This window comes from Stegodyphus dumicola, chromosome 7 (assembly GCF_044657685.1).
Source record: "Stegodyphus dumicola isolate Sdum_Otavi_A_Nest chromosome 7, ASM4465768v1".
Lineage (NCBI taxonomy): Eukaryota > Metazoa > Arthropoda > Arachnida > Araneae > Eresidae > Stegodyphus > Stegodyphus dumicola.
Window position 1 is genome coordinate 112,498,790 of NC_140774.1, and position 25,818 is coordinate 112,524,607.

General features: G+C 29.9%; 1 protein-coding gene across 1 annotated transcript; it reads left to right on the forward strand.

Moving 5' to 3' along the window:
• The first annotated feature begins 649 nt into the window (after positions 1 to 649).
• LOC118194507 (flavin-containing monooxygenase 5-like) lies at positions 650 to 19,416 on the forward strand. The gene is made up of 3 exons (XM_085820729.1): positions 650 to 743; positions 10,503 to 11,148; positions 18,286 to 19,416. The coding sequence occupies exons 2-3, from the start codon at positions 10,513 to 10,515 to the stop codon at positions 19,198 to 19,200; spliced, it is 1,551 nt and encodes a 516-aa protein (XP_085676855.1). The 5' UTR covers positions 650 to 743; positions 10,503 to 10,512; the 3' UTR covers positions 19,201 to 19,416.
• The last annotated feature ends 6,402 nt before the right edge of the window (positions 19,417 to 25,818 follow it).

Consider the following 25,818-nt stretch of genomic DNA (forward strand, 5'->3'; position numbering starts at 1 on the left):
GCCAATACATAATAGAATACTTTTTATTATGAATGAAATTTTTAAACACATTTCCACTGATTTTTAGCATTTTTCGTTTTTTAATTCACCAGATTTCGCCATTTGCATCATAATGTAATGATTACTTTATTGTAACTTGCATTTGTATGTATATATTCAGCAAAAAAAATCTTTCGAAGTTTGAACATTTTTCTTTGCATTCTCTTGCATTGTTTTCGTCTAAAGATTATACATGAATACAGGTATAAAATAATAATTAAAAATGTGTATTAAAATATGCTAATATATTACACAATATATATAAACTATTTTCTAAATTATGTTAAATATGACTACTTTTAACATTCAGATTTCGTATTTTAAATAATACAGAAAACCTTTTAGTCACTACGAATTAACAAAACTTCACTGTATGGTTTTCATTAAATAATAATCTATCCACAAAACAATTTTTTAAGGTTTAAGATATTATTGTCATTTTTTTATAATTAGATTATGTTAAAATTGTTTGCGAATGGCTCTTGTGGAGAAACAGATAATTTTTCGCAAAACCTTTGCCCACAAAGAAGATTTTGTGAAGACACACATATTCTATATCTTGTTCATATTACGAAATATGTTTCAATTTTCTTATCAAACACTTTGCAAACCTAATCAGACTTATAAATTGTTCTTATCTAAAATACAGTTAAATACAACGCTGATATGAAGAAAATGTTTGAAGAATTCTCATGAGGAAGAACGTAAGTACAACTTTATTTCTCGCAAATGTGTTCATAATTTTGCATTAGGTTCCGGTGTATTTTACTGTTGCCATCTCTTAAAATAAGCATCGGTAGTTTCTCTCGCTTTAAACTGCATGAACGTGAACTTTTATTAGTTTAAGATTTTATTTTATTTTAAAAAACTTAATGGCGAAAGTATCTGATTCAGAATTATCAGAAACTACACACTAAGGGCTAGAATCAAACTTTCATAAAAAGAAAGTTCAATACAATTTGTGCGTTATCTTTAATAAGATTTTAAAATGTATTCTTATTATAGCCATAATTTTTAGTTAAATCTCCAATCAAAAGAAGATTAAAAAAGTATAAAATTAGTAATTTTTATGAGCAGATTTAAAATTTCAAATTAATCTATAAGAGCTTTCGAATGCACAAAATATTTAAGTGTTAAAATATTACTTTGATTAAATGTAACAATTATTTCAAAGAATTGACGCTGACGCTTTCATTTCTTGACGCTTAAGAATAAATAAGAATAATTGTAATAACAAAGCCAAATTATCAATTTTGTATTTGATAATTTGGCTTTGTTATTACAATTATATAAGTACATTTACCTATTACCAACAATTTATTCATTAGGATTATATTTTTTCTAAAGTACACTTTCATGAATTAGTTGTGCAATTAATAAAAACTGGTTTTTACTCGTACTATAGCAATATATTACTGAAAATCACTTTTTTATGTAAAACAATTGAAATTAAATGTTCTAATCTGTATATACTAAATTTTAATTCTAAAGCATATCTCAAAACAATGCAATTAAAATACTTCAGGAAAAATATTTGAGGAAAGTAGTAAAAAATTTACTTGTCAACCAGCTTTGTGATTTATAAAGGGGCAGTATTCTAAAAAGCGAAAGCATTTGATGCTAAAAAATATATAAGTCGTCGGAATAATTTATCTTCATTGAAAAGAATAGATGTATTTTAAATCTTTAAATCAAACTAACTTTCTCTGACTCTTCCAGTTTAATTGGAAAATTAATTTCATTTAAATTTAATTAAAATTAAATATTATTAAATAAAGTATTAATAAATGGAGAAACAATTAACATAAATTAATTTCTAGTGTAGAGAATATTTCAAGTTTTTTCGAAAATAATATTAAAAAATGTAATACCCTTTTCTTGTTGATGAGTATTGCCAAAGGACAAGGCACAAGAAAACAAATTTTAACGACCGAACAGCAATCGAATTTCTTGGTTCAGAATACAGGATGCCAGAGACCAAAGATATTACACACAATTACCGTTCATTATTTATAAAAGTCACAAACAGGTAATTTATAGTACAACAAGAGCAAACTATTACTGAAATCTCTGGAATTTCAGCAACAACCATCATATTATAAATAGCAAGATGCAAATAAAATAATATAAAAATAATTAAAAATGTAAATTAAAAGTAATTAAATTACATTAGATTACTTGATTGTTGCAAAGGACGCGATGGCTATCTGCCTACGAGAAGAAGTACCTTTAAGTGGAAGACGTTTTAAGATAAACAGGCTCATATTTATATGATACAGGTGAAAAACTACGAAAAATACGAAACTACGAAAACTCTCACACAGCCGGCTCATTTCTGAGATACTGAACTGTATTTGACATCTGCTCGGCCGTTGGTGGGTCCTCTGTCTTACAATATCTGCATTTAGTGAAATTATACATTTTCACATAATGTACCAACAACAGAGATTCATTATAAGGGATGAGAGTTTCCTTTTTTAGAATGACAGCTTATCGTAGAAAGTCGTTCGTGTTTCATAATATGAAAGAATTGTGAAATATGTGTTTCGGATCCAACCACCGCAGCATTCTGATATGGTAGTGACAGCTCAAGAATAAGAACTGTCCTGTGGAAGTACAAGAGCAACACTTTTGTAACGAAACGGTGGAGAATACCTCTCTCCACTTCGAACGAGACGGGGTCTTTGCATTTTGCTCATAGCTCACAAAAATAAACCAATCGCATTGGACTTCAAATTAATATTCCATAGCCAAACATTCAGGAGTTTTTGCTACCTCGATTGCAACTGAAAATATACCATTTGCAAATTTTCCAACATTTAAAGCCGGATAATAATATAAAGTAGTATGAATTTAGTAATAGCATAGGAAGCAATGCAAGACGGCAATTTTGCTAACCGTTAAATTTCAGGGACGAACGAAGTTTCATTTGCAGATAATGATAATCCTCACAATGTCCAATGATTTCTTTTGCCTTGTAGGTACATTAAAGACGCTGCTTTTGTGGCACTACTACAAACAGCATTAAAAGATCTCTGAGACCGCATGCTAGCTGGTTTGGTAATCATTAACGGGGAAATGGTGTAACGCATGTCGGAATAAAAAGTATCACTTCTTGGATATGTGCCATGTAAGAGGACATCTGCCCAACATTTATAGCAAAATGACTTAAAAATATGTATTTCATTTCCTGTACTATTATTGGAAAGAAATATAGCCTACTAAAATCTATTTGTAATAATCATCTAATTGTTTACAAATGAAATGTGAAGTAATTCGCTTTTTCGTTATAAGAAGTGTACCTCATACTGTCAGCTGCAGTGCCTTTTTTCCAATTAACTCAGCGAACAAATATTAAGTGTTCAGTAATGGTTTGCGTTATGGGATATGGACGTACAGTCAATTCTCAGTTAACCAGGAAGGCATATTAACTGGGTAGCTAATTACCCAGCGGTTAAACTAGGGTCAAGTTTGCTTATTTTGGAACTATAGGAAAATTCTGTCATACTTCGTCAGAATAAAGGAAAAGTTGTTCAGAAAATTCAAAGAGGAGAAGAAAATACTTGCAGTAAACGGCAGTGGTAGCAGATGATGTCATAAGAACTGCTTTTAACCCAGAACAGCATGTAATTTGATCGTATACAACCTGCAGTATATAATTTGTTGAATCATGCATTAAACATAAATTGCTGAATCACAAAAATAAATTAAATATATTCTTATTAAACTTCTGTTTCTCGTCGATTCATATCGAAATACAAGATACATCTATAAACAATGGCATAGATGTTTTTGTTTGAAAGTGCCTTATTGTTTAGAATACTGACTTAATTTGCATAACTAAGTGAACTTTCTCCCAAATTAAACTGCTTAAAATAAAGTTAAAATTTTAACAACAGATTATTTTAATTATGATACCGGTTATTCATCTTTTTTGTGCTTTGTTTAGTTGTTGTCGGATTAACTGTGACTTTGGATCAAACTTCGAAGTTGTTTTCAGCATTAGCCCGATTAATCGTCTGTCTCTCTGGTCTCTGTAGTCTTTCTCAGTCTATATATACGTATATATGACAGTACTATATATATATGATAACACTTGACAAAGATTAGATTTTGCAGCATTTTTGCTTTTGCAATAATTTGTATTCCAACTACGAGTTTCAAAATATGGTACGAGTATTTCCAAAGATACACAAGTGACTCTCAGGGATATCCAAACACTCCCTTAAAGGGGAAATTCGCAGAATAAAGTAAGATTAAAACAGGAAGTTTTCTTGATACTTGAAAATAATTATGTCTTTGGTTTACGTGCTAATCATACTTATACAGTCAAGTATATATATTATATGTTTATTTGTACATATTTAAAATTTAGAGTAGCATTAAATGTAAGCTGCTGCAGATCTGTTAAAGCCTAACAAAAAAATAATAAAGCTGCTGAAATTTTTTGGGGTTTCTCTGACGGCATTAGCTAAAAACAGAAAGGTCAAATAATTTATAAAGAACACTTTTAGTCAAAACGTGGGAATAAATGAAAGAAATACTACTATTACTAATAGCGCCATATTATTACATGTTAGTTTGCTTAAGTAAAAAGATAACTTCGATAATACTAGTAGTTTTGATAATTTAATTTAAGTTTGTTTCATAAAATTTAGTTTAATTTAATTTGTATAGCCTTAGGTGTTGCAATATTAAGCAGCAGTGTTATTCTGCACCAAAAAGCAACTTTAATTGTATTATGCAGTTTCATATGGATTTTCCATGAGTTAATACCATCCCAAAAATAGTTTTATAATTGAGGTCTAGGACATGTTCCCTTAATATTTTTTAATAATTAATGGAGTGTAACAGTTTACTTTTTTCTGAATTTCATTACATTTCTTCTAGTGCTCTTTTAATTTAAAAAAATTAACAACACTTTTATCTCCTCCAAATATGGTATACAATCAAAATTCAAAAAGAGATAGAACTGCTAAAGGCTTAGAAAGCTATCAAATGTTTTAAGATAGTTAGAGGTTTCTGAAAAAGTGCAACCAAATTTTCTTTGAGATATTGTAAAATGATAGATTAATACGCAAGGATTATTAATAAAAGAAGTAAATATTAACTTACATGAACAGTTAATACAAATTCGTTCATACAGAAATAAAATCTTACAACACACTCTGCAAGCTATAATTTTCATCTCCTCCTAATTTGTTGATTATGCCACTGAATAAAAAAGGTTTTTAATCTGTTTCAGATGATTAAGTTCTTGATGCTAAGATAGATCGGTAGTTTTCATTCACGTTGGCAACGACAAAACAAGTTGTTTCAAGAATGGTGATTTACTATATCCATACTGCGTACAATCTACAAATGTTCTTTATTTTATTTCTGCAAAGAAAATTTTTTTATTTTAGGAAATTTGGAATTTTAGTCTTCTGAATTGAAGACAGTTTATTACAGTTTCATTAATTTATGGCAATGTAATGGTATAGTGGATGTAGTTTCAATATTATTTTTATCTCTTTTACCATTATATTCTTTTTCCGAATTATTACAGCTTCACTACTGACTATAAAGTAATTCAAATTATTCAAAACTAATAAACGCTCCGTATTTAATCGTGGAACATATTATTACACTCATTCGTTTACTGGTACGTTGTACGCTCTAAATTCTCAAAATTTCGAGCATTTCTTTTATGCGTGAATTTCTGCTCTTCTTTATTTATTGTTAAAGCTTATACCGCAATAAATCTTAATTTATAATTTGATTCCGGATAAGAGAGATAAAATTCTTAAAAATGTGCACCAATAAATATTTCTACAGATAAATAAAATTTTAAAATGGTTATTTCAATCTGCCATGTTGTGTTGTCAATATCTTAAACGAACACATGATTTTCTGCCAATAATTATACAAGTAATTTATTTTTTTTAATTTTGTAATTTTATCCCCAATCTATCTGATTAGAGTTTATATTAAACTACGTGAAGGATTTGTATTGAAGTCTAACATTTGAGACTATAAGATTTTAATAATACATATTATTCAAATCCTATGTTTAATATATATATATATATATATATATATATATGTATATGTATTATTCAAATCCTACATGTAGCTCAATTCTTTCATTCTTTGCAGCATACGTAACAATATTATTTCGAATAATTAAAAGAACTCCAGTTAGGCGTTTTTAAGCCTTTGCAAAAGAAAAAGCAATTTTTTCATACCTCTCCAAAACACATGTTCCTTGTAAAAGTTCCCTTAAGTAGGTTCGTTTCAATTTAATTTGAGCCGTAGATAAGCGGAAAAAATAAGATAATATTATCAAGGCTCTTAAGGAGCGATAAGTCTAATGTTCGCCATTGGAATACAATTTTCGGAGAAGCCCATCGAGCAGAAGCGGGGGAAATCGGCCTAAAAAAAACAAAAAACACAAAACACTTACTCTTTTCAGTGTAAAACAAACAGACAAAAATTTTGCGAAATTTTTAAACAGGAGCATGACAGGAGAGGGTAGTGATAAGCGAATTTATCAGTATTTGCTTTACCCTCAATGGACTGCGAAACATTATATAACTAGCTTGAGTTTTCAATGCACTTAAAAAATGATGTTTTGTAAATTATAAATACAAATACTTAAAAAATGTTTTGAGCATGAGTTTTTAAAATATAACTATACAAAATATAACTCAATTATAATTTTAAAAAATTAAGATTATATTTTGTGTCACTATGTATTATGCGCGCTTTGAAACAAAATACAAAGCACTCAAAAATGCATTTTTACTACAAAATACTTAAGAACTCGGGATTTCCAGAGAAACTAGAAATGTAAGACGGTAGAGAAATTAGTCAAGAGGACACTAAGACTTTAATTATTAATGCACCATGTAGTCTAACGTACATGGTGCATTAATGATTCATGTACTCATTAATCATTAATGAGTACATGACTCATTAATTAATTATCATTAATGAGTCATGTACGATAACGTACTGTATACAAATACTCCGATTCACAGTGGGAAAGGAAACGTAAATAGGACTGATTTTCGAGAAATGCCTGACTGTTATCTGCGGAAGTTATTGAAAACAGAAATTTGAGTTACTAGATGAGTGGCAATATCTTTTCTCATTCGGTCAATAAATACTATTATTACAGACCGCGATGTCAATTGGATTATTTTTTCATAAAGATAACTATATACTGCAACTACAGATAGCTTATGTTTCGTTTTATTATATTTTATTAAAATTATATTAAATAATTAAAATATTCTTATATAAAAACGAGTATTAGTTCTATATATTATATATATTCTTTTCCTTTAAATTTTTGGCGATATATCTGACAGACATATTATAGGGAAATTCGTATGCTCTCTCTCTCTCTCTGTATATATATATATAAGATATAAGAAAATTAGGTAGCTGATTTAAAAAGAATTGGCGACCTCAAAATTAAAATTCTAGATTTGGTGATCTCCCCTCAAATTCATCTGCTCTCCTAAATTCGAGAATCTTCTATATTATGTAACAACATCAAATTAACCAATCACAGATTAGCTCTACTTATACCTGAGACAGTATAAATACAGATGGTCTGTTAATTGCGTTATTATTCTCTTCTCTAACTTCTGCTCTGTCAACACTTCGCTTTACCCTTGCTTAAATGTCGTTTCTTTAAAAGCCAATGTACATAGAAATTTATCATATTTAATTAGAACTTAATTAGAACTGAATAAGTGTCTGCGAACTTAATTGGATATGTGTAAAAATAAAGATTGGTGATTAGTTATCTCCAAGTCGTTATCTCCATCTGTATGATTTAACCACATGCTAAGTCGGTTATCGAAAGGTATTAAGAGTTCCAGGATTCGACTTCACATTCAAAATCATTATTTATTTATTTAAAAAAATAGTAAAAGAAGTTTTTAAAAAATACCTTCGTTACTGTGTATTCTATTTAAATTATTAAAATCTGTGAAAGAAATAAATACGTGTAAAACTTACCAGCGAATTTAATGTTATCTCTTCTCCAAGGAAGAGTAAGAAAACAAGAATTAAAATTCCAAATGTCTAAATGTAACAGGGCTGGGTTATTTAGATTATCAGAAAGTATTGAGAGGACTACCTATAGGAAGCTAGGGTTATATTAGGCTATACTATCTGAATATGGCGAATCAAAAGAGGGCCATAAAGTAGAAATGACTTCTAGAGGATTTTGTAAGAAACATTAGCTTGCATTCAACTTACACAAGAAGGTAACAACTAAAACCAACCATGTAGCTAACTCATTCATCTGAGTTTGAGCCCAGATCAAACTGTTTGTATTCAGCGAGCTTACTTTCTCTGCCAGTCGTAAGGCTAGGAAGAGAGGGAAGAACGCCTTAAAGGAAACTTTTTAAAGTAAAACAGCTTCATGGTTTCTTTAGCCATGGAAAAAATGCCTGAAAAATCCTACGTAGTCTGCCCATTTGCCAATTTTTTAATCCGAAACGAACTACACTGTTCAGGACCACGCTCAAGCGTTGTTAATCCCGAATATTTAAATTTCTTTAAAATATTAATTTGTATATTGAGAGGAAAAAGAAAAAAATAATTTCTTCTGATTGATATATTTCCTAATGTATTGTTATTTTGCTTGTAGTTCATATTTTGAAGTTAGAATGCAAAAGTAAAACGCTTGCTTCATGCTGAAAATTTGGACATTTCGTTTAAATTACGTAAACTGCGGGAAAAAAATGAGACAGTTACATATCTCCTATTCTACTGGACGGATTGACGAAACTCAAATTGCGTTTTTCATGACTCGAAAGCGCACTTAAAATAAGTATTAGATTTATATATAGCACTGTTCTAATATAGGTATTTTGACACAAAATTGGACTTTTTCTGCATTAATATAAAAATGTTTTCCATATTTCGATTGTACGACCCAGATTACACCTAGATATTACATTTTGTAGAATTTGGTGCGAAATTTATGGACACATTCAAAAATTTATCTTCGCGTATTTTTTAAGAATAATTTACTTGGCGCAATTCTTAATTTATAGCAAACTAATTTTTCTTTTCTTTTCTCCTTTTCCTTTTACTTTTAATTTTCCTTACTTGCATTGCATACGAGCAAAAAAAAAAAAAAAAAATATACTTAATATTTTTAAATAACTTTAACAAAGTGCGTAAATCCCATTTCATTTTATTATCGCTCAAAAAGCGCCAATATGTAATTTCATGTATATCTTAAGAAAATTGAATAAAAAAACACTAATTTTTTAAAGGTGTGCCTAGCAATACATCTTCTTTAAGAGAATGTTAAAAATTTTATAGGTTATAATACAAATATGTTTACGAAAAATTTATAAAAATTATTTAAAAACGTAAATTTTAAAAATAAATCATAAAAAATGTGGGAATTATATTTGGATTATGCCTCAATTTCGAATTCTGGAAGAAGGAATCTAGTGAGTTTAAGAAAAAAATATTAACAAATATGTATCTAATTCAATTAACATTGAGGAGCTAAAATTTTGAGAGTTAATTTTTTAAAAACTACTCGTGTGATTTTTTCAAAACCTGGCAGTTCGGCATATACGGAAAAAAGCTGGCATGTCATAATAGAAAAAAGGATCCGATTTTGTGTCAAAATACCTATGTTAAAATAAAGCTATATATGAATGTAATATATAAGCTAAGTCGCGCTTTCGAGACATGAAAAACGAAATTTGAATTTCGTCAATTGGCCCAGTAGAACGGGAGATATAGAACTGCCCCATCGTTTTTGCACAGTGTACATCCAATAAAGGGCACTGGAAGCAATTTATGCATTTAATGCATCTGATAACTTTATGAAACATTACGGCAGGTGCAATAAAAATATATCTTTCACTGGCTTCGTTTCATAGTAAAAATATTTTTAAGTCTCATCGAATGTATGCTGTATTAATTATCCAGCACTAGAAAATATTTCTCAGTTTGATCAAAACGTAATATTAATTATGAATTTAGTCTTCTCGTAAGAGCTAGCAGAAAGCGTTGTGTATGATATCACATTGCTATAAATCAAATTATAAACTCTCTTTGACATCTAAACAATTATATTGTACTTTTCGAACAGAAACAAATGTGTAGATTCATTCACCTAGAAGGACTCTTCTTTTGTCTAGCTATACTCATGTCACTTTTACAATGATCAGTGTCATTTTTACCCTTTGCTTAAAGAAAAATTGCTACTTGTGGCATGTTTTCTATGATTCTTTTTTTTTCTCGAAAACAGACAGTTCACTAATATTAGAAAACTTTCAGTTTAAGACAATTTGCACTCATATGCAATAAATACTGCTGGCTACAGAAGAAATAATAGCAGATTTATCAAATTAAAATAAAGACAAAGTAATTCCACAATAATATGTTATATAAGTTTTATAAATTATTAACTGGGTATTTTTTTTTAATTTCAGATTTATAAACATGGAATCTAACACAAAACGGATTGCTGTCATTGGGAGCGGAGTTTCAGGAATTTTGTCAATGGCCATGCTTAAGGAAGAAGGCATGGAACCAGTTTGTTTTGAGCAAACAGATAAACCAGGTGGAACATGGAATTACAGAGAAGAAGCCATAAGTGGTATTGGATCTACAATGCCAACAACTATTATCAATCACAGCAAGGAAATGGGCGCAATTAGCAACTTCCCACCCAGTAAAGAATATAATAACTACATGAGACACCACGAAGTGTATCGGTATTTTATTGAGTATTTGACCAAGCATGATTGCTTCAAGCATATACAGTTTAACATGATGGTCACAAGCGTTAAACGTTCTGAGGATTATGATGAAACTGGAAGATGGGTAGTAACTGCAAGAAATATGATCACAGATGAAGAAGTGACTGATGTTTTCGACGGTGTTATGGTTTGTGTCGGACACATCAATCAACCTATAGTTTCCCAATTACCAGGACAGGATATTTTTAAAGGGAAAATCATGCACACACATAGTTTGAAGGATGTAAATGAATTCAAAGGTCAAAATGTTGTAGTTGTTGGAATGGGTTGTTCTGCTCTAGATGCTGCTGTGGCAATAAGTGATGTTGCTAAGCAAGTAAGAATCTTAAAAACATTTGCACATTTTTTTATATTTTATTCTTGGTTTGGTTTGGTTTATTTAATTATGGCAAAGCACACTAGGGCTATCTGCCTAAGGGGAGGGATGCCTTCGTGGAGGACTTTCTTAGGGAAACTGGCTCGTATACACGTTACACATGGGGAAAACCACGAAAACACCCATGCAGCCAGCCCGTTCGCGGGATTCGAACCTCGGACCGAACTACCAGTGTTCAGCGACTTTACCGCTCGGCCGCTGGTGAGCTTATATTTTATTCTTATAAGTAGAATAATAATTTTATTGCATCCGAATTTATTTCCCTGTACTTTCATACATTTACAGTAATTTCACAAATATCAAATAAATCTACACTCATCATTTCCTCGTTATGTTTTAATATCTTGGGACATATGTTAGTTTTACCCAAATAAATAATATAATAACTGCAAAATGCCAATACATCATTTGATGAATTTCGAAGTGTAATAACAAGGCAATAGACAATAAGGAGGAAAATATCTACACTTAAGCTACGTATATATTAAAATATCATTCAAGTTAAGAGGAAATCTGGATTTTGCGTAACAGTACTGATTATATTCCTTTAATTTAATTGATTTATGAGTATAATAATAATTTAAGTAATATGCGTAATATAATGCTTATTTTTTATATTCTAGTCTGCTTTTTGTCTGGTATGAAATTTAAGTTTTGCTGAAGATCTTCAAATATAGGTTGCAAACTTTTCATGAAATTTTACGATTTACTATCGAGTATTAACTAATTTATTCATTGTTTTGATATAAAGTTACTGTTCTGTTAATGAATCTTTTGAATATTCCTAACCTCTTCTGAAAGCTTTAAACATAAATGAAATACAAAATTTCAGAAGGATACTACCTAGAAGGTACTATTTTTACTAGACATCTTATTCTGAACAATAAGTAATTTGTCTTACATTAAAATCATTTCGAGTTTCATAAAAATAATTAAATGCAGCCATACAATGTTTAGGTATTATATGTTTAATAAGACATATGAAAACTTCTCCACTTTAATAAAAATAGTTGATATTTTTTTAAAAGAATATAGTTTCCACTCACATTTCTTTTTTGCTTTCAGTATTAAGAGTAATTTCCTTGGTGCACAAAGAACTGTAATAACCACAGTATACATTCTAAATTCTGTTCTTTATTCAGGATAACATATTTTCCAAATATACGAATTCTTTTTTGGCTGTATCTCTAATTCTAGAGAAAAACTGTAAACTAAAGTAGAGAACATTCGAATTAAAATTAAATAAATGTTTTATTTACTACTTTAAAGAAACTTATAAAACTTTAAATTTTAATTCACAAATACTGAACTTCTATTTTGAAGATTCGGATTTCAAATGAATATGATATAATTATTTTATTTACAAATGAATATTATATAATTATTTGTTTTTATATTTTCTTAGGTTCATTAAACTGACTCTTTAAGCATAATTAAATTTCATGCGGATTTATCTAGAACAGATGACAATAGTGTCTTTTTAGTATTTTACTTTCTTAGAATATTCTGGAATTAAATTAGTAAAATTCGATTGAAATGCTTGAGATTAAAATCACATGCACCGAATCTTTTAGACAATAACAACTTAGCAACCATTTATAATTTTCTTTCATTTAGCAGTTACTAATATTACGTTAACTCCATAATCTTAAATTAAACGCCAGTTTTCTTAAATTAATTCACGCTAAGATATTCTACAACATACTAGGCGAAATACGCGTGTGATTTGAATGTGCTACACCACACGGTAGTAGTGAATTATCAAACCGTAACATTTGTATAAAGATGTAATAATTCGAGTATTTGCGATTACTTACGTAATGAGATTTGTACATTATAACGCTTTTTAAACTTTCTATAAGTAACTGACATTGTATTTTTATTCAGCAATAGAGATTTCACTCCTGGCTTCGCATTATAAATTAGTGGAATAATATATTATTTTGATGACTTGAATTATGAAGGACAATATTTCCAATTCGGTGTAAATTAACCCCTTAACTGCCGCGGGCGTATATATACGCCTTGCTCAGCCGATGCGTTAACTGCCCCAGGCGTATATATACGTCCTTCCAAACTGCTATCATTTGCTTTGCGCTGCTACACCTAAAATTATTCGCAAAGTTAACGCATCGGCTGCGCATCTGGGGCAGTTAACGCATCGGCTGAGCAAGGCGTATATATACGCCCGCGGCAGTTAAGGGGTTAACTCACAAGATGTTCGGTATATATAATGGTTAATTTGCATAAATGCTTCAAGGGATATATTCAACTTAAAAGTCTGTTTTTACTTGCTTGTACGAAGTAAAGGAAGTATTGTAATCGCGAAACATTTCTATATTTCAACGAAAATATCCATTTTGACGTCTCTCTAATCCATCTGAATGTTATTTTCGCGTGACACCCGTACGTACGGACAGAACAAATGTCTCTTTTTCTCAAGACGGATTAAAAAACGGGTTTAAAATGATTCAGAAGGCAGTTTTTTTCGTGAAGTGTATACGTATGTACACTGCGCATAAAAAAAAAATGAGACAGTTCTATAGCTCCCGTTCTACTGGGGCGATTGACGAAATTCAAATTGCGTTCTTCATGTCTCGAAAGCGCGACTTACGATATATATTAGATTTATGCCTATGTTAGAATAGTGCGCACTATTCTAACATAGGCATTTTGACACAAAATCGGACTTTTTTCAAATAACATACAAATGATTTTACATATTTCGATTCTGCGACTCAATTTTTGCCAGGCTGCCAAGTTTTGTAAAATTCGCGCGAGTAGTTTTTAAAATATTAGCTCTCAAAATTTTAGCTCCTCAATGTTAATTGAATTTGATATATATTTATTAAACTTTTTTTATTCTTCCTTTCACATTTCGAAATTTAGGTTCATTCCAAAAAATATTCACCCATTTTTCATGATTTATTTTTTAAATTTGTATTTTAAAATAATTTTTATAAATTTTTCAAAAAAAATTTTTCGAAAAAGATTTTAATTATAACCTATAGAATTTTTACCATCATCTTAAGGTAAGTGTAGTTCTAAGCATACCTACAAAAAATTAGAGTTTTTTATTCAAAATGTTCTAAGATGTACACGAATTTACGTATTTTCGCGTTTTTAAATTTGTCATCTTTTTTTTTCAGCGATAATAACGCCAAATCTTGTTTATGGATTTTTGTTACAGTGAATGGCCACAGCTATTTTTAACCTTTAATTTCAAATAAATTTTTACGGAGAATTAATTATGTGAATTTTTTCCCTCAATGGAAATAATAAAGTGTAATAAATATTTATTAATACTATATGAAAAGCTATTTTTTTTAAATTATTGATGATCATATTTTAATTTTTAACTTTTTTTAATCTAAAGGGGCTTTGTCCCTGAAGGACTATTGTTTTCATTTTGCGATTTTGCGTTGAATCCCTCTAAATCTCGATTTCACTTTTCAAACTGTTGCCACCAAATGTTAGAGTCCTGCATTATGTTTGAAGAAGTTAAATAATGAAATATCTTCATAAATGTATGTACATTTCTCGCATTGTGATAATACAACGGTACATAGAGGTACATCTTTTCTGAACGGAAGACTGAAAGACGTTTTAACTGTGGTTACTGTATTTTCTCTTTTAATATATGTAGTTTTCAAATGCATCGTAGTCACAAAGTATTCTTCCGAAAGAAATGCAATTCAAATAAAAAAATCAAATTCTGGAAAATTAATATTAATAAATATATTTAAAATGCTCAGTTCAAATGAATAAATAGAAAATTTTAAAACTATTATCTGAAGAGACAATGCAACACAAACAATTAAAATAAAAGTTTAAAGATTTAAAAATTAACTAAAATAATAACTATGACTGAAAAATATAGTGTAAAGAAAACTATTTGAAGAAAAAAAATAAATAAACGATGCAACTTGTATTTAAACTACTCAGTTCCAATGAGTAAATAGAAATTTTTAAAGCAGTTATTCGAAAGAAACCACGCAACTTAAACAATTAAAATGAAATTCGAAAAATTAAGAATTACTCCAAATAATATCAACAATTATAATTAAAAATATAATATAAAAATCATTATTTGAATGAAGTAACGATTGTTACATTTTTCCGGTCACGCACGATGTAAAAAGGGAAATGGAAATAGGTTGCCACATATTAAACAGTTCGCCAAGTGAACTATTCTTGGCGCAACTGAAAAAAAAGCATCAACATAAATTGTTGAATTCTCCGTAAATTTCTCACCAGATTTTACAAAATTTAATATTTAGGTATAATTTGAGTAGAATCGAATTATGTAAAAAAATCGTATGTTATTTCAGAAAAAATTGTATTTTGTATCAAAATACTTATGTTAGAATAGTACTATATATAAATCTAATATATATCCTAATTCGCGCTTTCGAGACATGAAGAACGCAATTATTTTCGTCAATCTGCCCAGTAGAACGGGAGATATAGAACTGTCCTATTTTTTTTTCGCAGTGTACATATGTATCTCGCATAACTTAAAAACTTCCTCTCGTTTTGGTTACAATCGGGAGTGCCAAAAAGCATACATATATATATATACTCTGTTATTTGGCTTGTGAGCTCAGTTTTTTTTTTTTGTTGTTCATAAATGTTGGTAAATTGTGCCTTTTTGCTTTAAAAATGATTGAATTATGTTATTCTTATTTTCCGATTAGGTTTTAATGCCTTTAGTTAATCTGCATGCAATAGTTGTAGAATTATCAACGAATGAAAAGTTATTTAAGAGCCACTAAGATTAACGGAGGAGTCATTTGTTTACATTTGAAAATTATCGGAATAGTGAATTAAGTCAGTTTCAGCAGCTTCCGTGTCTTTTTGCCTAATAGGACCGAAATTAAACTTTCCGTTTTTTTGCACCGAAAAATATGTCTTCTTGCTCCATTAGCCGAATCGCTGGTTTTGAGATAGAAACTCTAATTTTAAATTGTAAAAATTACTTTTTTAACTGTTTTTAACTGTAATTTTTATGTTTTCCTATATTTTTCAAATTTAATGAAGATATTTTGACTTTTTATGTATTTTTGCCTTGCTACGAAGTGAGAATTGAATTAATTGAATGAGAAAAATATCTCTAATGAAATTCGAGGAAATAAGTTTAAATGGATTGCAGCAAAAAATGTTTATAATTCAACAGATCGCACTAGGAAGTCATGTAGTGTCCACATCCGATTTTTTTAAATTCCATAATAAATTGCATAAAATTGCATTAATATATTCCGCTTTGAAACTCAAAATTTAATTAATTTGCTTTCAAACTTCTAAAAATATATTCATTGATAAAGGTTGAAATGCTTATCTTTATGCTTTCTTGTTTGAAATATACTCCGTTTGCGTAAATATCTTATTTACCAGCTTTTGCTTTCTCTACCGTTAATTTTAGATCTATACTTGCCCCTACAAAAATGTTTTAAATGACCCAAACATTCATGCGATTGCATTTTTAAATTTAAGAAAAATCAGATTTTTACGCATTATGAAATCTAATTTTTTATACGTTCTCCCGTTCTCTAAGTTTATACCTACATAAGAGAGTATGTATATTCAGTGCGCTTTAATTTTTCAGGTTTTAATGTTTTGAATTATTACCGCTTGAGAAACCGATTTGGAGTATTAAAATATGGATAATTAAATTATAAATAGTTATAATATTAATTGTATTTGATTTTTCACTTTAAAAAACTTAATAAAAAATGTTTTAACAAATCATTTATTAAAACATTTACGAAATTTTTATAAAAAATTATCTTGACAAATTGCATTTTTACTTTGTTATAAAATTTAAGGTACTTTTAGTACGTTTTATAGTTTTTTTCCAAGATAGTATTATATATTACTTCTACTTCATAACTTTTCCGTATTGATACATACACACGCACATATCTGCAGCAGTTTTACACAGATTATAGGAAAAAAAAAAAAAATGCAAAAGATATGACTCTCGTACGATACAAACTGACCTAGCTATTTCAATTAAATTTAGGGATCATATTTATGAACCGTAAAAAAATCGAAGAGCGAAATATTTCATTTGCAATTAAAAATTAAATCTCTTTTTCAGAAAGGCTTCTAATGTTGATTGAATATTATTATATCGATATAATTAAGTAATAGAATTTCGTCGGAGTATTAATAACGCCTTTGAAAACTTATAAGCTAATTAAGGGAAAATCCTCTTGGCATATCAGTTGTAATAAAATTATAAAGAATATTACTTAATATATATTACAATAGTAAATTAAAAAAAAATTATGTAAATTAAAATATTACATGAGTAAACCCCGAAACGAAGCCAAAGAAAAGAAAAAAAGCCCTTTGACATTTATAATAAAAAGGAATTATCTTAATTTATGTACCAACTGATCCATCAAAGCAAGTTGAAAATGACATTAAATATATCAAATCTTGAAATTAAAGAGATCAGATCAGTCAAATATTCTCACACGAGAGTCATATTTTATCTTTTATTTTTCATAATGAGTATGAAAGTCTTCTAAATGTAGATAATAATAGGATAAGGAATCTATGAAAAATTAGATTTTGCAGTTTTTTATAAATTCAATTTTTTTAAATTTAAAACTTTTAAAGCATGAACATTTACATCATTAAATTATATTTTATTTGGAAGTATACGTCTTCAACCTACGGTTTCGAAAATAAAAGACAAGTGCAGACGTGTTTGTGAACATGACGTACATTTCGAATTTTTTCTTTGGAATATCAGAAATGATATTCTAAAGAACGGTAATGATAACAATATAAAAATCCGATACTGCAATATTCTTGAAGAAAAAGATGCATACAAAGAATCATCATTTTAAATTAGTGTAGCTTTGAGCATAACATAATCATTTTATACAACAAGATTTTTTTTCGACTTCTTCAAATTGTATATTCTTTATATATTTGGCAAAGACTCCTTAACAAAAAAGTGTCAAATATAATATTTTCTTTAAAAAAAAGGTTAATTACTTTTCTTAATTCTTTCCCTTTATTTCATTAGAATATCTTATGAATATTTCTTCTTTATTTCCAAAGGTCTATTTGAGCACGAGGACTGGAGCTTACGTAATTCATAGGCTGGGGCCTGGAGGTTATCCAATAGACTACAAACTTTTTCGACGTTACCTTGTTACTTGGTTGGATAAAATGCCTATACAAATATGCAACTGGTACTTCGAAAAATTCTATATTGAACCGAGATTTAATCATAAGCTCTACAATGTACCTCCAAAGTACCATGTTTTAAGCAAAGATCCAGTAGTGAGTGATCACATTTGTTCTAAACTGCTATCTGGATCTGTAGTCCAAAAGAAAAGAATTGAACGGCTTACAGAGAATGGCGTCATTTTTGAAGGAAGCAATGAAGAAACGGAAATCGACTCTATAATTATGGCCACAGGCTACACATGGAATTTCCCATTCCTAGAGGATGGAATAGTCAAACAAGAAAAAAATGGAAGAATTAACTTATATAAGGTAATGTATCCTCCCCAATTAAAACATCCCACTCTGGCAATAATTGGATTCCTGTTGCCTTATGGAGCTTTGTTTCCACTCGCTGAAATACAATGCCGATGGGCAGCTCATATCTTTGCCGGAAAAGGACATTTACCATCTTCAAGAAAGATGTTAAAAGATATTAAAAAACAGTTTGAAGCGAATGAGAAAAGATTTTGCTCTAGTGACAAAATGACTTTAAGAGTTGATTATTTGCAGTATTTGGATGACATAGCATCGCAGTTTGGTGTAAATCCTAATTTTGCTAAATTATTTTTTACTGACATCAAATTGTTTTGGAAGCTTATTTGGGGACCAAGCGTTCCATACCAATACCGACTACGAGGGCCACATAAATGGAATGGAGCTCGAGATGCCATACTAACTTGCAAAAAACGATTAAAGGCTCCTTTAATTCCAGATAAATATGAAAAGAAAAATTCTCAGCAGTAGTAGAATTTAAGGAAACAGGTTTTACATTCCTCCTTTAATAATATGATGATGTTTAAAACAGAACCTTTGTAAGACTCCATGTTTCTTTTATGAGATTTTTATGAATATGGCTAATCTGCTGAAAAATATTGTGCCAACAATTGAGTAAATTTCCTTTAAAATATGTTGTTTTTAAAAAAGTTTAGTATTATCTATTAAATTGTTCAATTGCTTTTATATAGTCTGTTTCATTATCTGTTTAAGTTTCATTTTTAATATAGTATTTGTAAATATCTTCATCTTTCTGTAAGTTCACTGTAAAAGCGCTAAAATCTGCTTACCATTATTAAATCTGTGATTTTTCAAAATCTCTCTTTCCATAACCCAAATTAAATCAATTCTAACCACTTTCTATTCTTTTAAATACTTTAATTATTAACCCATTAACCGCCAAAACTACAAGGAATGTTTCTTTTCTCATTAAAATTATAACAAATATTAAATTAAGCATTTATAACATAAATTTACATTGAAAATGAAAAAAAAATGCTCTTACTTGTGGAAAAAGTGAGTGTTACGTTCGCGCAACGTCAGCGGAATAAGACTACGGATGTTTAGTGAGTAGGATTGTATGTACGAGGTTTTTGATTGTACTCGTGTGATGTTTCTTTTGAGTGGAGCGCAGGATTACTTTTTAGCTATATAACGTTTTATAAATCTACAAATCACTTTACTTGTAATTAATTTAATATTAAAATATACATTGTATTTCTTTTACAAATGCAGATTATTTCATTTTAAAGATTCAAGCATGAAAAGCTTGATTACGATCATGATGTAAAGCTACATTACATACTTTGCATCTATAAATAGTCTGGCTATGGTACGATTTACAACAAAGTCTTTTGTTATCAACGGACTTTACGATAAAATGTCTACCATCTCCATGCAATGGTTTTTGAATGCTGAATTTACTAGTTGTTGATATATTTCTGGCTAATTCTACACTCTCAATAGGAGTTTGCAAAGGAAATAATGCATTCTCGCGTCTGAAATCTAAAAGTCTGAAATCTCAACTCATATAATTTATCAGTATTGTCAATTTGACTATTGTCAAATGCAAATTCTGCTTCATATTCCTGTACTGCAAACGTGATATCAATTCTCGTACAACAGGAACAGAAATGTCCTTATCAAAAGACCAATACATTTTTTCTTGAGGTAAAGAATAAAGAATGATATCCTGTAAGCAATAATATTCCAATAAATCTTCTCATATAGGCTTCAGACGCAATAAATTCTGGGCTTTTTTTTTTATTTCTTCTTTCTTTCTCTTTTTTTTTTTTTCTTCTTCTTCTGAGCTTATATATTTGTCTATTCAACGAGAAGAGAGTAAATATCTAAACCAAAAAGAAAATCAAAAATCTGTGCACTAGTTTTACCTTGTGTTTTGTCTTTTATAATTTCTCTTCTATCTCTTTCTTCATGTTTTTCCTAAGACATAACTAACAGTTCCTTTTTTATCCACTTCAAGATTTCAGTCTTCTGCTTTGACTATAACTGCTTTTAGAAGGCTGAAACTTACTTCTTACGTGAATTTCAACTTCCCCACCAGTATCATTTGGTAAAACATCATTATCATTATTTAAAAAATTGCTATTCCTTTCTTCTTTGTCACTAGCCTCTGCAATTTCTGGGGGAACAACAATAATATCAGTTTTTATCTAATCATTATTAACATTATCATCATCCGTTTCTTCATCGAAAAATCTTTGAAGGGCTACTTCTAATGTAAGATACCTCGTTCTAGGCATTTTTAAACAACCAGAACATGAATCAGAACATCGAAAGGAATGAGTGAAAAAGGAGATTGACTACCCGTTTCCTGCTGACGTTGCGTCAACGCAACACCTGCTTTCCCTCCCTTCCCAACACAAATATAGACACGTGACTGATGTAATGTTCTGATAAACGGTGACCTTGACTAATAATAGATCACTTATAAAGACGGCAATTATTTCGTTTATTATTTTCAGAAAAATACAAGGTCGAAAATTTTGCTTAAATTTTGCGTAAAGTATGAGATTAATTATTATAAACAAAATGATTGTTGAAGGCAAATATTGTTTTACGGAAATAATCTCCATAATATTCCCTACACAAAACCATCTGCTAGTATAAAATATCTTAGGTAGTTATATTTATATACGCATTTATTTTGACCGTTGCGTCAAAATAATATTTATATACCATGAAAATATGCAGCGTTAGAATAGCTGGGAAGATCCGTGAAGAAAATGGCTGCCTGTCCAAGTAGTATCACATAAAATCCACCTCCGGAGTTTTGCCGGAAAACTACAGGATCTGCTGGAAACCTGGACGAAACTTAATAGCATCAAGGAAGAAGGCACAGTAAAATCGGACGGCTACGTTGCTACTGCAGGATGATTAAGGAGAACTGTAAAAGCGGCATCTATGCGACTTCGGCAGGTAGAAGAAGGACGGGCCTCTCGCTCCTTAGAGAAGTGGCATACTGGCATCTTTTATCACAGGTCAGCTGACAGCTTTTTAATGAAGTGGTCTGCTGGCATCTTTTAATGAAGTGGTCTGATAAATTTCAAAAACTCAGTGTCTGTAATCCATAATTACAGTGTAAATAATTAAGCTTCGTACGTTTCTCCCGTGACAGATCGCTTCTTACATGAAAACTTATTTTCAGTTAGATTGTAAACAATTTGCTTTAAAATACAGCGTACCTCGATACAGGTCCGCTTTGAAACCCGTACAACTTGATATACGTTCTTTTTTAATGAAAGAATTTTCGTTTGGTATACGAAAGATGTTTGAAATACAATTCAGGTTCGATGCGTCCTGACTGAGCGAATTACACTTTACACTTGTTTATCTCTTTCGAGACAATGCTACGACTGCCAGTGAGTGTCAGTACGTCTAATTCTGTTATTCAGTAATAAACCCACATTGAAACCCTGAATACAAGTACTTTTGTGTTGGTTTTTTCTGGTAAATCTTTTGTAAAACTATTAACGATGAGCTCCAAGAAAGTTAAAGAGAAAATTCAAGCAATAAAGAAAATTATTAGGCTCACCAAGTGAAAAAAATGGAATAATGCAAAGTACGAACACGGCACGCGTATCCAGAACATAGGTATTGCATACCGTATCGCGAGTACGATGATGTCGACAAATGAAAAAAAAAAAAAAAAAAAAAAAAAAAAAAAAAACATTATTAAATCGGCTGAAGTTACAATGGGGTTGAAATAGATTTGCCAAATAAAGGCCAGAGCCGTTAGAACATGTTAAAAAAATTGCTTTTGATTTAGACAGCAGGAACACTTTTATGTCCACTGCACAGTCACAAAAAAAGGGGGACAGTTTCTTTACCTCCCGTTCTACTGGGCCGATTAACAAAATTCAAATTCCGTTTTTCATGTCTCGAAAGCGCAACTTAGGATATATATTAGATTTATATATAGCATAAATCTAACCTAGGTATTTTGACATGAAATCGGACGTTTTCTGAAATAACATACCAATTTTGTTTTTTGCATATTTCAATTTTACCATCAAATAATGCTTAGATATTAAATTTTGTAATTTTTGGTGAGACATTTACGGAGAAATTTAAAAATTGGTCTTGGCGCATTTTTTCAGTTTGCGCCAAGAATAATTTACTTGGCGAACTTCTTAATTTATAGCAACCTATTTTCCTTTTCGTTTTTTCATTGTACACGAGCAGAAAAGATGGTCATCGTTCATAACTTTCAAATAGTTTTAACAAAGTGCGCAAACCGCATTTGACGTTATTATTGCTTATAACGAATATGCTAAATTTCAAAACGCGCTAAAATGTAAATTCACGTATATCTTAGGAAATACTGAATAAAAAACTCTATTTGTTTGCAGTTATGCTTAGAAATACATTTACTTTATGATGACGGAAAAAAGATTTATAGTTTTCAAAAAATTATTAGCATTATTTACAGATACAAATTTTAAAAGTAAATCATAAACAAATGGGCGAATTTTATTTGGAATGAACCTAAATTTCGGAATTTGAAAGGAAGAATCAAATAAGTTTAATAAAAGCAGAATTATTAATAAATCTATACCAAATTCAATTATCATTAAGGAGGTAAAATTTTGAGAGCTAATTGTTTAAACAATAGTTGGACGCTTTATTATAAAACTTGGGAGTTTGGCATAATTTAAATCGTAGAATCGAAATATGGGAAAAAGTGGCAAGTTACTTCAGAAAAGTCAGATTCAGTGTCAAAATACCTGTATTAGATCATTGCTATATATAAATCTAATATTTATCCTAGTCGCGCTTTCGAGAATGAAAAACGCAATTTGAAATTTGTCAATCGGCCCAGTAGAACGGGAGGTATAAAACTCTCCCCCCCACACTTTTTTTTTTTTTAGTGCAGTGTACATCACCATGTGCAATGCTTCGTTTATGTACAGTATATGTTTCACCTGCTGTATTTGTAACGCAGCATTAAATAGTGTTATAATAATAATAGCATTTTTGATAGGAAAAGATTAATTATTTTCCCTCCATTTCTTGCTGGGGAACATCATTTGTTATACAGCAGAGAATCCTGAACGGATTAAGGTCGTATCACTGTATATATAAATAGATATTTTAGATCTACATATCTACCTTTATATATATATATATTGATGCAAATAATTATATATATAAATGCAAATATATCTATATATCTATATACATATCTATATCTATCTATCTATCTATCTATCTATCTATCTATATATATATATATATATATATTAATGCAAATCTCTGTTTGTATATATACATATTAAGGCAAATTTTACCAGAATTGCACAGCAATTGTTTAGAAAAACAGTTTGGGCATGCTGGAAGGAGGGAGAAAATGCCCTATAATTCATACTGAAAAACCTGCTAGAGCGCAGTTTCACCACGAATCATAATTATCAGTTAAACTTATAAATTTCTTTCATGTTTAAATATTAAACTAAATCTGCATATCACCGCAGTGCAAATCACTCTCAAATACATTTCAGTTCTAATGGAAAATCACGCATTAAATGAAGGCATAGTACGTGCGCAGAGGTAAACAAATCTATTCTAAACAAAACGAACTGATATTTTTGTTTTGGCATTGTTTAAGAATCAGTTGCCAAAATGTAGACCCACTGCCAAAAAATTTCTTCTTGAAGGTTCAGGAGTGATTACTATTTTGTGAATAGCGTTCCTTATGTTTTTAGATTTATATGAGGAAATATTTCGTAAATAGTTTATGAAATGGCCTACGTCTACGAACTACGAATTGTTCTAGGAAGTAATTTAAATACTTCTTATAATTATTTATTCAGCAACAAAATCTAGCATAATGAGCAGTACTTACAACAGTTAAAACATTAGCAAACAAATAAAAATAATCAAAACATATAATTTAACACCAAATCAAACATTTAATTTATTGACTTTGGAAGCTATTCATTACGTTTTATTAATTATATATTCTACTTGCATATGAAATGCATAATTTAAATAATATTGTACCTTAATAACAGAATAGACTATAAAAAATTATTCTCCAGAAAGACACATTTATTTCTTTTTTCTACCATTCAGAAATAAAAAAATAAAATAATAACAAATAAATGAACAATACTATTCTATATAGATATTAGGTTATTTTTATGCATGAGACTTGGAAACTGAGCAGTACCCTCTCCGGGACTCGAACCTGGACCTCTCGATATGCCGAGTGTGCTAACCATTACACCACAAAGGCATGCTGGAAATAGGGAGAAAATGCCTTATAATTCATACTGCAAAACCTGCTAGAACGCAGTTTCACCACGAATCATAATTATCAGTTAAACATATAAATTTATTTTATGTTTAAATATTAAACTAAATCTGCATATCACCGCAGTGCAAATCACTCTCAAATACATTTCAGTTCTAATGGAAAATCACGTACTAAATAAAGGCATAGTACATTGCTCCCTCATAATATGAAACAGCCTTCTCACATAAGCAATTTTCCTTGACATGTTACTGATTTATTTTATTTATTTGTTGGTCACCTTATTCACAATATTGCGCAAAATGCATGCCGTTCTGCTCTAACACATGTGTGAAAGAACAAAAAAATAAATTAAGTACTTTAATAATTTCATCTTTGTACAGTGGAACCTCAAGATACGAGCACCTCTATATAAGAGAAATTTGAGATACGAGGAAAGTATAAGCGAAATATTTGTTTCTAATTACGAGCATTGAATCGAGTAACAAGCAATGAGCCAGGCTTTTGTATGCGTGGCGGCATTTTCGGTTCCGGCTCGAGTCGGTGTATCCCTTCGCCAGATCACTCAGTGTTCTTTGATCTACGTGTTTGTGCGCTTGTGAGTTAATTGTGTATTACATTTAACGTGAGAATAGTTGTTTCATGACGCCTTTGAAGAAGATTGTTAAATCAGATAGTGCTGCAAAGGAAAATAAAGAAGCCATGGACGTTGAAATTAAGAAAGAAACCATAGATAAATATAAGCGTGGTGTAAAAGTGACGGAATTGACGAAGACTTATGGCCTTTCGACATCGACGAGCTACGCTATTCT